The sequence below is a fragment of the Lates calcarifer genome, linkage group LG11 (genome assembly GCF_001640805.2).
Source record: "Lates calcarifer isolate ASB-BC8 linkage group LG11, TLL_Latcal_v3, whole genome shotgun sequence".
In the NCBI taxonomy this organism is placed as follows: Eukaryota; Metazoa; Chordata; class Actinopteri; family Centropomidae; genus Lates; species Lates calcarifer.
In genome coordinates, this window is record NC_066843.1 from 10,588,476 (window position 1) to 10,604,087 (window position 15,612).

A 15,612-nucleotide genomic window follows, 5' to 3' on the forward strand; every position below is an offset into this window, starting at 1 on the left:
CAAGGATGTTTGCATCTATGATTTGTATTTTATGGCGGTCTAAGCAATAACAGCAGCATGAAGCAAATTAGCAGGTTTCTGCTGTGTGTTGTTTAGTCTGTTTGTTTGCTGTCGTGTTTGTGTTTCCTGTCTTGCTGATTCCCTCATTGACCCTCTGTGTGTTCTCATCCCCGCTCTTCCTGAGAGCCTGGTGGTCCTCTTTCCCCCCTTTTCAGAATTGACTACTTTCTCTCACTCTTTCTCTTCCTGTCTTTCTCCCTCTCACAGTCATGCAGGCTCATTCACATCCACGTCCACACTCATATCCAGTCCCTCCCCCACAGTCCTCTCCCTCTGTCCCCTGCATGGCTTTGTGCTGCTGCCACAATGCCAGGGGCCAGGCGATGAGGTCACTCTCCACGGGAGAGCTGCAGGCCTGACTGAACCTCGACCATCCCCACCACCGTCCAGCGCGCAGAGGACTAAGAGGCCGACAGCCTCTCCTCCCCCAGCACATCATGTCTTCGCCTAAGCTCAGACAACTTCACCTTTAGGCCCAAGCAAACCACCGGGCACACACGCACACTCACATTTCATTCATAGGAAGTTCATATCAGCCAGGCTTCATGCTTGCAAGCCAGTGCAATAAACACAACTCATACATGCACGTCAACAAGCGCGCACACGTATGCGCAAACACAGTAACACATGCACACAATTGCACAGATAGCTGGAAACTTTTGTCCTCTCTCATACCCTCTTGCTGTGTTTCAACCTGTCCCCTGCTGCCTCTTCCGCCCCCTGTCATCTTTCTTAATCCATTTCTCCATCCAGTTCTTCAGAAAGTAATGACTCATGTGGTAGTGTTAGTGTCTGGAGTCCTTTTAGAACTCTGTATTCCCTCCAAAATGTACCCCAGAGTCTGTGCAGGACAGTTTTCCAGCTAGCTATGATTCATCCCTGCCTTTTCAGCTGCTTATACCATCAGTGTGAAAGCGTGCGTGTGTGTCTGTGTGCATTTGCATGTGCGTGTAGACAAGTGTTCTTGTTTGTGTGGATGCGCGCAGGTACTTGTGTGCAAGACGCTTGACCGATGCACACGAATGATCACAAGAGTGGAGTGTAAATGTGTGATTCTTTATGGATGCATGTACAGCGCATGTGAATGTTTGTCTTTCAGTAAACAGGAAAAGGGAGCGAATCTGGCCTCCGTTTTGGATCTGAGCAGCTGTTGGATCAGATGTCCGCATTGGGAGAAGTAGTGAATCACCTCAGTCTCACCTCAGTGTCTCCCAACAGAATGGCTCTCAAAATACTTGGACTGCTGAGAAAGTGAAAGTCAAGAGGAGCAAGTGCAGTAAAAGACAGAAAGAAAGTTACTGTTAACACTTTTATCCTGAGACACTTAGTATATGAGTAAGGAGTGACTAAAGGCATCTGTGTGCATGGACAGTGCCACGTTGCATTTCATGTGAATGAATATGTAGGGTAAATGTGTGAGTGTGCATGACAGCGACTTCCTAACCAGTGCTTGCCCCTGCTGTGAGGACATGATGTTCCTGCAACCCTTCAGTGCCTTTATAGCTCAGCCAAGCCCGAAGCACAACCCATGCACTGACCACCACACATTAGCTGAGGACAGAGCAGCCCAGCGCCCTATAAAATAGCCTGGGTTGGCCCATGGCCTCCTATTGTATACATCCCGTCTGCTTTGTCTATGCTACTGTGATAGGTTCCAGTGCACAGGCACAGACAACGGTCTTGTTATAGCCTGTTAATTCTCCCATGACCTCCTCATTGGTTTGTTGGTGTCACTCCGGTTGAGTTTCATTTAGATTAGAGGCACTGAGCCCATTTCCAAGCCCGCTAGACTTCAATACGTGATGTCTCACAGTGTTTGTGTTGTAGATTTTAGGCCCTCACAGTGCAATTTGGCTTTGAAATAATAGTTTTGTTTACTTAAAAGTTGCTAAACTACTGCTTCTATCTAATTATCCACAGTACATACAGTAACTTAATTATCAAGAGGGCTGCCATGGCTTCAAAATGAATTGTATTAAAATCACTATTTTGGTTCACACCTATATGAAAATGTAATACATGATAATGATCCCGCTGTATTTGCATATGCAGGGAGATCTGTTGCATCTTACCAAGCACTCCTAATTTACTATATCAGAAACTTGCAACAAAGGCGTACAACAGTGAACAAATACTCTTTAGAGAAACAACAAAAATCACACATTACTCACTGTATCCAGAATCAAGCCCTAGCAAGTTACAGTATATGTTGATGTTAAATGACATTTCCAGTTAGCAAGTTGCTAACATTACTGCATTCCATCGGTGTTGGCACATTATACACAAGGTGCTAGTTGGTTGCTCAACACTGTCCAGGTCTGCAGGCTGTGTGTCTGATGAAGCTGTCTGTTTATAGCAGGGAAGGCCTTACGTCAGTCAGATGTCAGCTATTGAATGTCAACTATTCCTCTTCCCTCCATGCACCCAGCGCACCTATTACCTCACTGCCCAGAGCGCTGGTTGATGAGATTTATATACACACACACAAGTACAGTGTACAGTTTTAGCCTTTAGCAGTTCTCCAGTGGATACCCCCTCCTTCACTTTTCTCCATCTAGTCATCTACTCATCCCCCCCTTCCTCCCTCCACCTCAGGCACCTCAGGCTTTTCAGAGCTTTCTCTCTGTCTCAGTTCACCGCGTCTATATCTATGTGTTTGAGCGTGCACGTATAATGTGCCGTGTTGTGTAAACACCTCTCAGGTTTAAACAGCAACAAAGAACAATTTGTGTCCCGATCTGCTTCTCAAATGCTTATCTTGTTCTAGCGCTTGTCTTCTGCGAGGTGGGACTGAGGGACGGAGGGGAGGGCGGAGGAGAGAGGAGAGGAAAAGACATGCCCGCAGGACAGCGGCATGTCTTGTGATGTTTAGCAACATGTCAGGATATGTGTGTGTTGTGTGTGTGTTTGACAGAGAGTGTGAGAGAGGGAGGGAAAAGAGAGGCACAACTCTTGGCACCTGTACAAAATGTATAGGTTTATTTAATCTGTATCTAATGTATTTATGTGCATTCAGTGGAATTACTCCTTTTCTGTCTCCTCAAGGTGTCTCTCTCTCTTTCTCTCTGCCTCTGTCCTTCATTCCTGTGACACGTCCCCTGTAGACACATCAGAGAAGTAGAGGCTTAGTCCTGTCAGCGCCTGATTCAGCCTGACCCTTTTTCCCTCTAAGTGGAGGAAGAGCTCGCTTTTTCCTGCCCTGGGGCAGCAAACAATGGAGACAGTGGGCATTAGGAAAGTGTGAAAATGCATGAGTGGTTAAAATGTGATCTAGATGGTCAGCATGAGGAAAACAAGTTAAAGTAAGCAGAGGAAAAATGCATTTTAGTGCAGATAATCAACAGCACAGCAGCATAATCGCTACACTGGGCAAAAGTGAGAGGGGAAAAGGAAAGACAGGGAGAGGAAAGAAGGGGAGAGGCAGCAGGGTTGGACATGTTTGTGATATTTTTAGGCTGACATCATGGCTGCATCAGCAGGTGGTGTGTGTTGGATCATCAGGTAGGCCTGTAAAATAACCTTGTCACAGTTAATACACACAGTAGGATGAACAGGGGGGTGCAGGGAACCTCAATCCTTGTAACCAGAAGGCCCGTAATGTAGTTTGGGATTTAGCTGTATGTGTGAGTCAGACTGTATTTTTATCCCTTTTCCTTTCAGCTGAAATCTTAAAAATTATTTATGGACATGATAGAGGAGGGAAGGAGGGAAGATATGGGGCTACAATTCCAGCCAACTGAAATGTTTTACTGATACTTTGCCTGGAAAATTACTCAGCTATTCTCTGCATCAACAATATAAATAATCCTATTATTTTGAACATCAAAAGGTTCTGATGCCACACGTATTTACAGTCGAGATACTGTCAGAGTCTAATATTTATTCTTCGCCCTGTAACACATCCTCATTTTTCCTCACATCCTCCTATCAACCGCTCCCCCTCTCTCTCGCCTCCTCTTTTCCTCCTCAGACTGGTCCTTTCTTCCTATGCCATGCAACTCTGCCTCTCACCTCCCTGATGCCAACCTGACGTGTATACTTGTGTGTGTGTGTACTGAGTATATTCCAAGCAGTAGTCACAGCAGAGGAATGAGATTGCACATCATTACCATTGCCACCGTTAAAATTGTTGGAAATGGTTGTAAAAATGTTTTTAAGCTTGTACGTTTACGTGTTTGTTTGTTTGTTTGTTTGTTTATGCACAAATGAATGTGAACAGAGTGTTCTCGATCTGGTAGAAGGCCTAAGCTGTCTGGTATTCACAGCATCAGCTGGCCGCTTTTCAACAGTGCAGTAATATCTCAATGAAATCTCCTTCTTTCTCTTTATGTTTTACTGTCTGTCTCTGTTTCTGCTTTTCCTCACTTCCAGGCCTTCCCACTGCCATGCCAGCAGCACAACAGTGTTAGGAAAGCACTGGCACTACAGTAGTCACTGGGCATAGTGAGGAGGTGATAAGGCTGGATTGCCTTCTCATGACGTTGGCATTAGCAGGCTTGCAGGATCCAAGGTGCCAGTGCTGGTTCAGTGGCTGTTCAGCTTGATATTTTATCTGAGGACTACTGCTTCAATTAGGCTCAAAGGTTTCAGGAAAGCTACTGTGTCAGTTAGTCTTTCCTCCAGATTGGCCATCCCTTCCTGCAAGGTGTTGTTTGTTTGAATCATTGACAGTGTTTGCTGTAAAGTATACTATCTAACTTTCTTGGATACAGCATTAGTGTAGCTACTGTTTACCACAGAGCAGTCACAGCAGGAACAAGGCTGCTGGATTTATTTATTAATTTGGTCATCACACATTTTGCACTCTGCCAGTCAGATATGTACAACATGTAGGGGAATGATTCCTCATAGTGATCCCAAAGTGGTTTAGAGAGGTAGTGGTTTGGCAGCTCTCTGCTCCGCTTCATCCTGCTATGTTTAATTGGACAAATGTACCACGAACTCAGCTGCCAGTGACCTTTTGAGTCTGATTTTCAAACTGGAAAAAACAACAGCCAAAATCTGTTTCTGAATAATTTGAGCTGAGAAACAGAATAATGCTTCATTTTATATCAACAACAGCAACTGCAGTGTAAATATTTGTTAATGGGGCTTGGTAGGTGGCAAGTCAAATCATCAGTTGCATTTTCCATAGTTTGCTGACTGGTGCGGTTATGTATCTGACCAGGCTGAATCTGAAAGTTCTCCAGACATCTCTAAGCAAAACAGCTGGGCTTGCAAGGTGTAGTCTGGCATTGTGGGGTTAGAAAATGATGCAGCACTGTTTTAAAGCACAAAAATACATATTGGACCAAGTAGATGCTGCAGTGTTCTTTCAATGATCCATGTCATCCACTCATGTGAAACATGAAATTGGACATGGGCAAAACTAAGGAAAAGTATGCACCTCTCCACTGGACATGAGCTGTCTCAAACTTCTAGTAATTCGACTTTCTACCTGTTAAACTTGTTTTTCTCTCAGGTGGTCTGATCATTGCAGAACATATAAATGTTTCCTTCAGCAGGTTTTGGCAGCAGTGTACAGGTCAGACAGATCATCAGCCCTCAGGTGCTTCGGTCCTGCAGCGCACACGTCTACACTTTGAGGCAACAGGATGCATCCACGTTTACACCCCTTATAAACCCCACCAGGGCCAGGTGTGTGGGTTTAACACAGTGTGCTCCCTGCCCTCTGTTGCTTTTAAATACAACTTCCAACATTTAATCACACAGCTTACTCTAAGTGGACCTTTTTAGACCTCCACGTATCCAAATGTTAGCCCCCATTAGATCTTTGAGACGAAAATATCAGTCCAAAGTGCTCTTAAATTCTATTAAGGATTTAAAAAGTCTTCGGTGTGCAATAGCCCATTGTAAAGTAAAAGAACACCAAATGTGTCTTGGAACTTATGATGTTTATCAGACCTGGAGGTTTAGAGCCCTGAGGACCACATCCAAAGGCAAATTGGGAAAAGGCCAGTTGAGTTTTAGAAAAGTGAGGGTTTCTCTTTCTCCTCGCCTGGCCTTGGCCTCGTCTTTCCTCCCACATTGTTGACCAGTCTCTAAGTGGTCATTGCCACCAGCCGTAAACTGTAATGTCCACCTGTAAACCTCCAGGACCACCTCTGTGCTGCATGGATGCCTGTACAGTCTGTTTAGTCCAGTTCATAGCAGTCCAGACAAACAGAAGGACCTTGTAAAACCATTCACATATACCCCCATCATTGCATATTTTTGAAAAAGGCACAGAGGGGAAATATTCAAGAAAGTTTACATATATGTGCTTATTTTACACTATTAGAACAAGAGTTGACAGTAAAAAAAATAAGCAACAACCAATCAGAGGGAAACTATGGTACAGCCACAAGCTACAGCCAAAAATGTGTATACTAAGTTACAAATATCTGCTATTTAGAGTTAATTTAACCTTCTCTATGTTCATTGTCATTCAGTTTTCAATTCTACTCACCTATCAGTAAGACTTAATGGGGTTATAAGTTAACCAGAATAAAATTATTATCCCCCTGTGATCGACACTATAATTCAGAAATATGCCGAGCTGATACTTGATGATCAATTGGTGATCAGAGGGGACCTTTGTGGTGTGTCCTGACAAACTAAGATACAACATGTACTACTGTGGGTTTTCCTCTGAGTTTAGAGGCCAACGTGAAGAAATGGGCAGCAGCTGGCATGACCCGGTCCCTCCGTTTTTCGTCTGGCCTCCAGGGAGAGACAGGGCGCGTGCCAAGAGCTTTCATGTCATAAATATCCTCCCTGAATGCTTCAGTGCTTTATAATTATACATCTTTCATCTCTTCTATTTTTCTCTCTCTCACTCACACTCTGATACTACTGCCTATTGTCAGTGGTGTGTGTGTGTGTCTTTCTCCATGATCAGTATGTGTACATGATTACATGTGTACATGTGTATATGTGCGGTTTATGTGATTTGATGGTTTTTAAAAGCGCATTTTGTTGTGTTCACACAAGCAGAGTTCAGTGGGGTGAGTGGGTTGTTCCATGTGAGTAACTTTGGCTTGTTGTGCTCAACTTGAAACTCCAGACATTAAACTGTACACCACTTAGTCAGCCTCATAAAGCTGTTTTCCATCTTACTGTGATATACCCATAATGAGTCACACAACAGGCTAGTAAACAGTTGTTCCTCCATCATCAGTGAAAATCTAATTTATGTTTTCATGCTCATTTTTGTGAGCTTGCTTGGGCTTTACACATAATGCTGACTAATCACAACTCTTCACCTGGCAGCCAAACAAAAAGCAGTAGTGTAGTATGTGTTATTCTTAGAAACCTGCCACGTTAGTTAAAGTTGTTGAGAATGTGTTCAGTGTATCTCTGCGGTCCTCTAAGAGATTTTAATTCCAAGTACCTTGCGGTAAGTGTGCAGTATTAATTCTGTTACACGTTCCCAGTGATTGAGGTGTTGAGGAGCCCCAGCCGGCAGGACTGCTGAAAACATAATATCAGCCACATTTTTGTTTAATGACTTATTCATTATTACTCTGCCATCTTAGTGGACACAAAAAATAAAAATTATATTATCATGCAAATAAGGGATGAAACCTTTTTTACCTTATATATATATATATATATATATATATTTGCTTATGATTCCCATTTACTATGCTCCTCGGTCTTTTGACAGAATATTGTAACCTGATGATCACAATGTCACCCTACTGCCTTTGTTAGCCTACAAAACTTTAAACATTTACAAATTGAGAGTACATTTGGGGCCCTCAGGCTATTACTTATATCATGGAATTGTGTCGACTTGCAAAACAAAGACTATTGTTCTGATTTGCCAGAGTCAGCAATCTGAATTACTATCAACTGTGGTAGTGAAAATTAATCCTTCAAGCACTTACGGCATGAACGCTGTGCCAGCCAAACCAGTGGCACATCGCTGCCAAGCCAAGACACAACTTGGAGAGCGGGGAAGTTCCCATATGTGGTGCAGTTGTTGATTATTTTGGTTATTGCAAAACCTCTTCCACCAAGACTGAGTGAGCATTCTGGATGGTTTCCCCATGAAGGACTTGTGTAACTCAACATTCTGCGGCCCATTAAGAAACACAGACATGGCGGCACGCCGCGCTGTGAAAGAGCCCTTTGGTGTTAATGGCATAATGGCAGTGCTGTGTGTTGAGGTACTAATGTAAGAGATAAGACGTCTGCTGCTGAACAAATAAACAGCTGTGTTGTAGGAGAGATTAAGAAGAAGGAGGGAAGAGGTGAGAGAGAAACACCGTCAATGCCAACAAGGAAGAACAACAAGCAATCCAGCTACAACAAGCAGGCCTGATTTTATTTCATTAATGACTGAAATCCCCCGAGCTAACCACGTCTTTATGGGTGTTTGAGAACAATAATAGCCTGTTGCATGCATGTGTGTAAGAGAGAGTGAGGGCACATAAACTTTTCCTGTCACTCCCACACAAACACACACATACACACACACGCATGTAAACACACTCAACTTGTGGCATCTACATTTTAGTGAAGCTTTTCATGATGAGCACAGGAGCACAGTGCAATGCAGGGCTTTACATAGAGGTGTCTCTTCTTTCTAATTGTATCTATTTTTGATCTATTTAATTCTACCCATGACTGCATCGTTTGACATCATCTGTTCCTCCTTTGAACATAAAACCGCTGCTTCTCTGCCATGATAGCAACTCAGATTATTACACAAGTGCCATTATCTCTAGCTGCTCCTTCCTGTGCTACAAATGAACAATTATGTACTGTGTATGTGATGTAATCTGGACCAACACTGTGTGTACACATGGGGGGTAGATTGTAAAGATTTTAAATAAGATCAGAATGATGTCAGCAACAGTATGGGTATTTCCATGGATGAGGTTTTGCAGTTTTTGGTCTGTGTTCTTGCATGCTTGTGTACCACTGAGTGTGTGTGAAGGCATATACGTGTGTGGTTCAGGGAAGTATCTCCACATATCTCAACCATGACAGAAGCTTTGTCTCCCTCCCTAGGGTGGAGGTGAACTTCCTGTGCAGGGTCTCGCTGTCTCTCTTTCTCTCTTTCTGCCTGTCTCTGTCAGAACAGCACATCCATTGTTGGGGGTAGGGGGGGTCTGCCTTTTCATAAGGTCAGAGGGGCTACAGGTAGCGGAAAGGACAAGATTAATCACTTCATCTGAGACAGGCAGGGAGGGGGCGATAGACCGAGAGATGGGAGAAATAGGTGGGGCAGGGAGAGAATTAGAGGGAAGAAAGGGGTAATTGAGAGGGGAGAGGAAGAGAAAAAGTGATCGAGAACAGACAGGGAGGAAGTTGGGGATGAAGAAAGGGAAAGAGAGACAGGTAGAAGCGAGGGGAAGTAATTACCAGCGTAAGTGTCTTTGTTGTGCTCACCGATGCATTCAGCAAGAGGCAGGGCATGGAGGAGAGAGGTGGTCAAGGGTAATTACCTAAACACAGGTTTGCCTGCCTTTGATCCTCTCACTACGACTATGTAGCTCAGTCTCGTGATTCATCATCATCATCAATGCCATCATCATCATCATCCTCATCACCACTACCAAAGGGCAGTCTATCCTGAGTTAGATGGCACCCAAAGACATTTAGTCCTCTGTGGTATTTTCACTCTGTTCTGATGTTGTTGGTCTACCCTGTTGAACTTCTTGTTTTGCTAAGTTAATTATTTTCATAAACTGCACATTATTAGTTATACATGACCTGAACCCACTACTCCGAGGCTCCCTGAATAAACAGACTCCATGCCGAGCGCAGGTGGTCACAGATGTGAGGAGAGTTGAGGGCATTCCTGCAGATGTTGCACTGACTAATCACCATCAAAGAGTTTGAGTTTGCGTGTCCTATGACAGTGCCAGTATGTGTGTTTCCATCATGAATGCCAGTGCTTTACATATGTTGTTGTTCTTACAAGTGTGTGTGTGTGTGTGTGAGTGCGTTGATATGCACCACGGAGTGTATCGGTTGCATGCATAGCATAACATGTATATACTGGAGGTTGTTTTGTATATAAGAGCACCTAAGTGTGTCTGTGCATCTTTTAGCTTGTGCTTGTACACTTCAAAGAGTAAGTGTGTTTTTTTTGTACGTGTGTGTGTGTGTCCTAGAAGACATGTGAGTCAGTGGCCAGCTGCATCGCACAGGGCACTACCTGTGGGTGAAGCTGGCCCAAATCCACCTTCTTAAGTCTGCTTTTTATTCAGTGTCACATAAACAAATACCAGCACGGTCCGCTCAGATCTCTCCCCAACATCTGTTGACCTGCAGTTTTTTTTTACCGGGGAAGTTCACTTAAAGCAACACTTGTTTTGAGTATGCAGCAAGGTGTGTTTGGCTGTGTAACCCTTTTCATTTCTAAGTACTGCATAGACTGGTGTAGTGTCAGACATATTCAACACCCACACATTATTTTGTACAAACCTGTGTGTTTTCATAGGCAGTATATACTCAGACACCGTCAGGCTAGTTCAAATACACACATTCATTGACACAGGCGCACACACACACATACGTGCACACAACCAAGAACGGGCTCAAACTTGCCTCCACATTCACTCAGCAGGTCTTGTATGTCTTTGATATGCCTGACCCTCTTTTATTGTTTTTTCTATATTTCTCTATAAGACGGGTGGTATGCAACTGATTAGATAGATAAATATACCCCGAAGGTGTGAGACGGGCAGAGAGGAGGAGAGGAAGGATAGTGAGTTTTCTCTTGTCCCAACACATCCCAGCAGTGGAACTTTAATCTGCCGAGGCTTCATGCATTTAAACAGCCCGATTAGGAACAGTCTAACAGGCGCTTTCCCTGCCGGGCTGAAACAGAAATTAAGTGCTTATGCACAGCCGTCACTTTGTTTGTTTTCTCAGCTCCTCTTTTAGAAGATGCGCTCAACGATGCAGGCTTTGATCATGTTCTGTAACAACACAGAGTCATGTTTAAGCCCATCCACCAGTACTAAATACAATGTGAAGATGCAGGAAAGTGGCTGAAGCTTTGTAATGCTGATTTATCTGGTGGTACTTGCATTTGGCAAAACTCACAAAGTTCAGTCTAAACACCAGTAGTAATGGATAAGTAATAATGATGCCATTGTCAAACAAAGGATAGTGACAAAAACATTGCTGAATTTATGTTTTTGAGCCTGTTGATGAGGCAAACTGTGGTGGATTTGTTGGACTGAGCTGTATGTGTTCTCACTGGCCTATGTTTGCTCTTTATGATGGTTTTAACTGAGGATAGTGGGTGTTTGGTTGGATGTGGATGATGATGGAGAAATCAGTTGTGTACACATTCAGGTGGATGTGTTTTGTGCAAGTTTGTGTGTGTGTGTGTGTGTGTGTGTGTTGGGGTCATCCAGAGTTCCCAGTCCTGTCTCTTTGGCTGATAGAGTGGATGCAGTGATGATGAGTCTTCCTCTGTCTTTTCAATCATGCTGCTCGTCCATGGAACAAACTCCTGTGTGTATACTGTATATTTGTGTATTAGAGTGAGTAAACAATTCAGAAGAACTGTGAGGTAATGTACCCTAATAGTAGGAATGTTGGCAATAACTATATTCTTTCTCTCTCTCCCCTTCTCCCTTCTTCCTCTTCCCTCTTTGTCTTTTTCCTCCCCAGTGACATATTTGATGCCATGTTCCCGGTCACTCACATTGCAGGAGAAACAGTCATCCAACAAGGTATGTATGAATCTTTGTTCAGATTAATTTGTGCAGTCATGTCACCTGCAGAGTATATCACAATGGGTTTATTTGAATTGTTGAAAATTGAATTGTTGTTTTTCACAAAATCTTGAAATTGGAAATAGGTGAAATAACATGCAATACATTACTGGTAGTTGTGCTTAGGGAGAAAAAAGCAGAATTAATCATAATCAAATAATCATAGAATGAATAAAAAGGAAGGAGCCAGATTGAATTCCTTGCTAAATAACATATATTGATTATATTGATACTAAAGGCAATGTTCTGACTTTGTGAGTTACATTGCCTTGGCATATGTTTGATCCACTCAGCTACTTTAGCAGGAAGGAAACAATTAAGATGCTGTTCTCACTGATTACCTTCAATGATTTTATATCAAAGAATACATGTATTGCATTGCCACCGAAGGCTCACTTTATCCTGTTACGCCCTCGTCTCCCTCCCTTTTCTTCTCTTCCTCACTCTCACATTCCCTCAGTCTGAACCAGATGTCAGGTCTCTCTCCTCGGTCTAACCACAGTCGTCAAAATCCCTTCACTCTAGACATCCCTGGACTTTGAAGGAACACAGAGCTTAGAAGGGCCAGACTGTATTTTTCCAGTGCCCCCTTCCCCAAACTCAAAGTCCTATCAAACACAGACACAGACACGTTTAACCACATATTTAAAACGCAGAAAACACACGTTCTCACAGACAAATGCCCATTTTCAGATAATACCATGTTCACACCTGCACAAAATCACACAGGCTACACTTGTTGCGCATGCCTTACACACACAGTCATAGGATGTTAAGTGAAGGAAAACTGTCAGGGCTTGGACACACACTTGCTCAGTCACTCCCACCTACTCTAAGTCAGCATTCAGGAGTATATCAGGCCTAATTTGGTGATAATAAGTCTAGCTAACTTTGCAGGGCCCCCAGCCCCAGACAGCCCATTGTTATGCTATAGAGTGTGGTATATAGTATATACAGTGCTGATGTCATTGCTAATGTCTGGACTACTGTACAGCTTCAAGAAACCACCCGTGCTACTGGGCCATAGCACACTGTTTAGACACAGCTAGGAGTTATTGACTCTGAGGCTGGAGTGGTATTTAAACAAAGGGAGAATTTACTCTAACATGCAAAATGGAGGATAGCGGTATTTTCATTGTAATCTATTTTCTAATGTAATATATCAAGTTATATTCATTGTTGTGTTTTTTTTACATGTATCAAATTTTGCAGTTATAAGGAACTGGTTCTGTGGTAAAAGGAAAATCTAATGGATGATTTCAAACTTGAAATATTTTAGCTCAATGATGCACCAACATTTTGGGTACAAAACACTTTCGAGACTGAGGATGTAACCCATGTTTTCCTTTTGAGCAAAACCAAAGGACCTTAACAATGTGTACGACAATTATCTTGTGTTGAAATGAGGCCACACTGAGTACACCAGCCTGCATAGTGTGTGTGTGTTATGTGTGTGTTACGTGTGTGCACGCTCTAGTCAAATATTTGCCTGCACTCTCAGGCACAGGAGGATTGGAAGGGTGCAAAACAAAGGCTTGAGAACCAAAGTGATAAAAGACAGGAAGAGTGGAAGAGAAGAAAGACAGAGCGAGAGGGAACTGAAAGAGGGATAGATGAGATGAAAGAGAGAGAGGCAGAGACAGTGAGAGGGAGATAGTGGTGGGCCACTTTGCAGCAGGTTGTGTGTGTGTGTGCCTCTGTGTGTGTGTGTGTGTGTGTGTGTGTCTGGGGTCTCCTTGGACAGATCATCAGACAGACAAGGAGCGTTTTGTGTGACAAATAGAGCTATGTGATTAACGAGCACCCTCCACTCAATATTAATTAGCCGTGTGAACTCCTGTGAACTTTACACACAGGCCACTCCCAGCCTTTCAACTCTTCAGGTGAACACATATACACACACACACACACATACACAGTCATACACACCCTTTCTTGGTACTGATGAAATGCATACACATGCATACTTGTGTCATGTATATTCATGCATCATTACCCACTTGTACCTGTGAATGGAGTTGCATTTATATCTTATTGTAAGAGGTAGCTGCAGGGTGAGCTTCACAGTGCTCATGTATGTGGCTGTCAGTCCTTTTTAATAATTTCCCCCTCAGCCCTATGTAACGGATAGCATAATTGAAGGAACACTTTGCCATTTTTCAGCCTTATCTCCAGACTAGATGCTTTTAGCGGACGTCAACCTACCAGATCTGATAGTTCGCTTCAAGGGTTAGGGTTCACTTTGAGAGCACAGTATGCTCCCGTCAGTGGCACAACAGGGATCCAGTCAGCAAACCAGAAACCATGGTGAGTTGCAAGCCTTGCAGATAAAACAGCTACCCATCTGATCTGGTATAGAAAGATTAGGAAGCAAAGAAATAGTCTTGCTGGAGCCAATTAAGTATATATAATGGCTTACTGAAATCACAGCCACAGTTTCCGCATTTTCTTTCTTTTGACACACAGACACTATAGAATGCACTCTGCTAGCAGGGGGCATGGAAATGGGCAGCTGCTGCTCCTGATCAAGATATACTCCAGCCTCTGCAAATTGAATTTGCACTGTTATGTGCGGATTAAACAAACAACACACACATGACGTGCTAATTAACAAGCTTTAGATATGCTGGAAGGCAGATTTTGTTACCTCTGTACAAAGCCAGGCTAGCTGTTGCTCCAGCTCTTGGACTTCAGCTATATTTTTTCTGTATGTGTGTGAGAGTGATATGTCCCAAAATTTTTTAATTTTCCTTTATGGTTTCCCAAATAATGGGAACGATCTAAGAACACAGAGTTTTCTCCAACAACATGAGGCTGTGTAGTTAGCATTACAGCCTCATGTTGCCACTAGCATGGCATGGCACCCATTTTCTGAAAAAAACATAAGTCTCAAAAGGACAACATGATTACTAATGGAAAATGTGTGTCTGTATCTATTTACTGTCAAGTAGCAATGCCTCAAGCAGAATAAATGTGACTGACATCTGTAGTTGTACAGTATACCATATATCTCTCTACTAAGGTGTGTTAGCTCTGCATGCTCAGGCACCTCTGTTTCAGAGTTTCCACTTTTAAGCCACAGAAGCAGCAGTAATGAACTCTGCTGTTGCTGCAACTTTGTGCTGGTGAGGGCCCTATTTCACAAAGATAATGGCAGGCCTAGTGAAATATGCATTCTGGAGGAGGCAGCAGCAACTTTGACACTGGGTCTGCCCTGAAGCTCAAGTCTTTTCTTTTAAGGAAGGGATAGACTCTGACTGATATTAAGAGGAGAGTGTGAGAAAATGTGTGCCTGTGTGTCTTAATGTGTAAAGTTTCAAGATATTCAAATCCCTCCAGCTCACAGAAAGTCTGACTGTTTGACAGATAGTTTTAATCTCTTAATGCACAGAGTTGTTCCCCACTTTGGTTTAATGGTTTAAAAATCCACCTTTGAGAACTTAAGCAGGAGGTGGAAGTAAGAAGAAGAGTAAGCTTTCCTGTTGGTTCAAAGCCAGGTATTTTTCCTCTCTCACAAACTCCTGTTTCTCCTCCTCTCTCCCCTCCAGGCGATGAAGGAGACAACTTCTATGTGATTGACCAAGGTGAAGTGGACGTAAGTGGCCGACACAAGCATACATTCATTCATTCTCATTCATTCTCTACTCAGAATAATTTCTGCCATTATCAGTGAAGTGGATCAAAGCGCACCATCCCAAATAGAATATTAGCATTTATTCACCTGTTTTCAAGAGTATGTCATCAGGATTGTGACTCAGTGGGAAAACCCAGCCTTCTCCACTCATATTCCGTCAATGTTTCCCCCTAACAATGGACAGGTTGTATT

General features: G+C 43.1%; 1 protein-coding gene across 3 annotated transcripts in view; it reads left to right on the plus strand.

Moving 5' to 3' along the window:
* prkar1b (protein kinase, cAMP-dependent, regulatory, type I, beta) overlaps positions 1–15,612 on the plus strand; it is a 60,713-nt gene that overhangs the window by 24,706 nt on the left and 20,395 nt on the right. For all 3 annotated transcript variants that reach the window (XM_018680855.2, XM_018680854.2, XM_018680856.2), the window contains 2 exons: positions 11,683–11,744; positions 15,335–15,381. In XM_018680855.2, the coding sequence (XP_018536371.1) occupies positions 11,683–11,744; positions 15,335–15,381 (109 nt within the window). The remainder of the gene's footprint in view (positions 1–11,682; positions 11,745–15,334; positions 15,382–15,612) is intronic.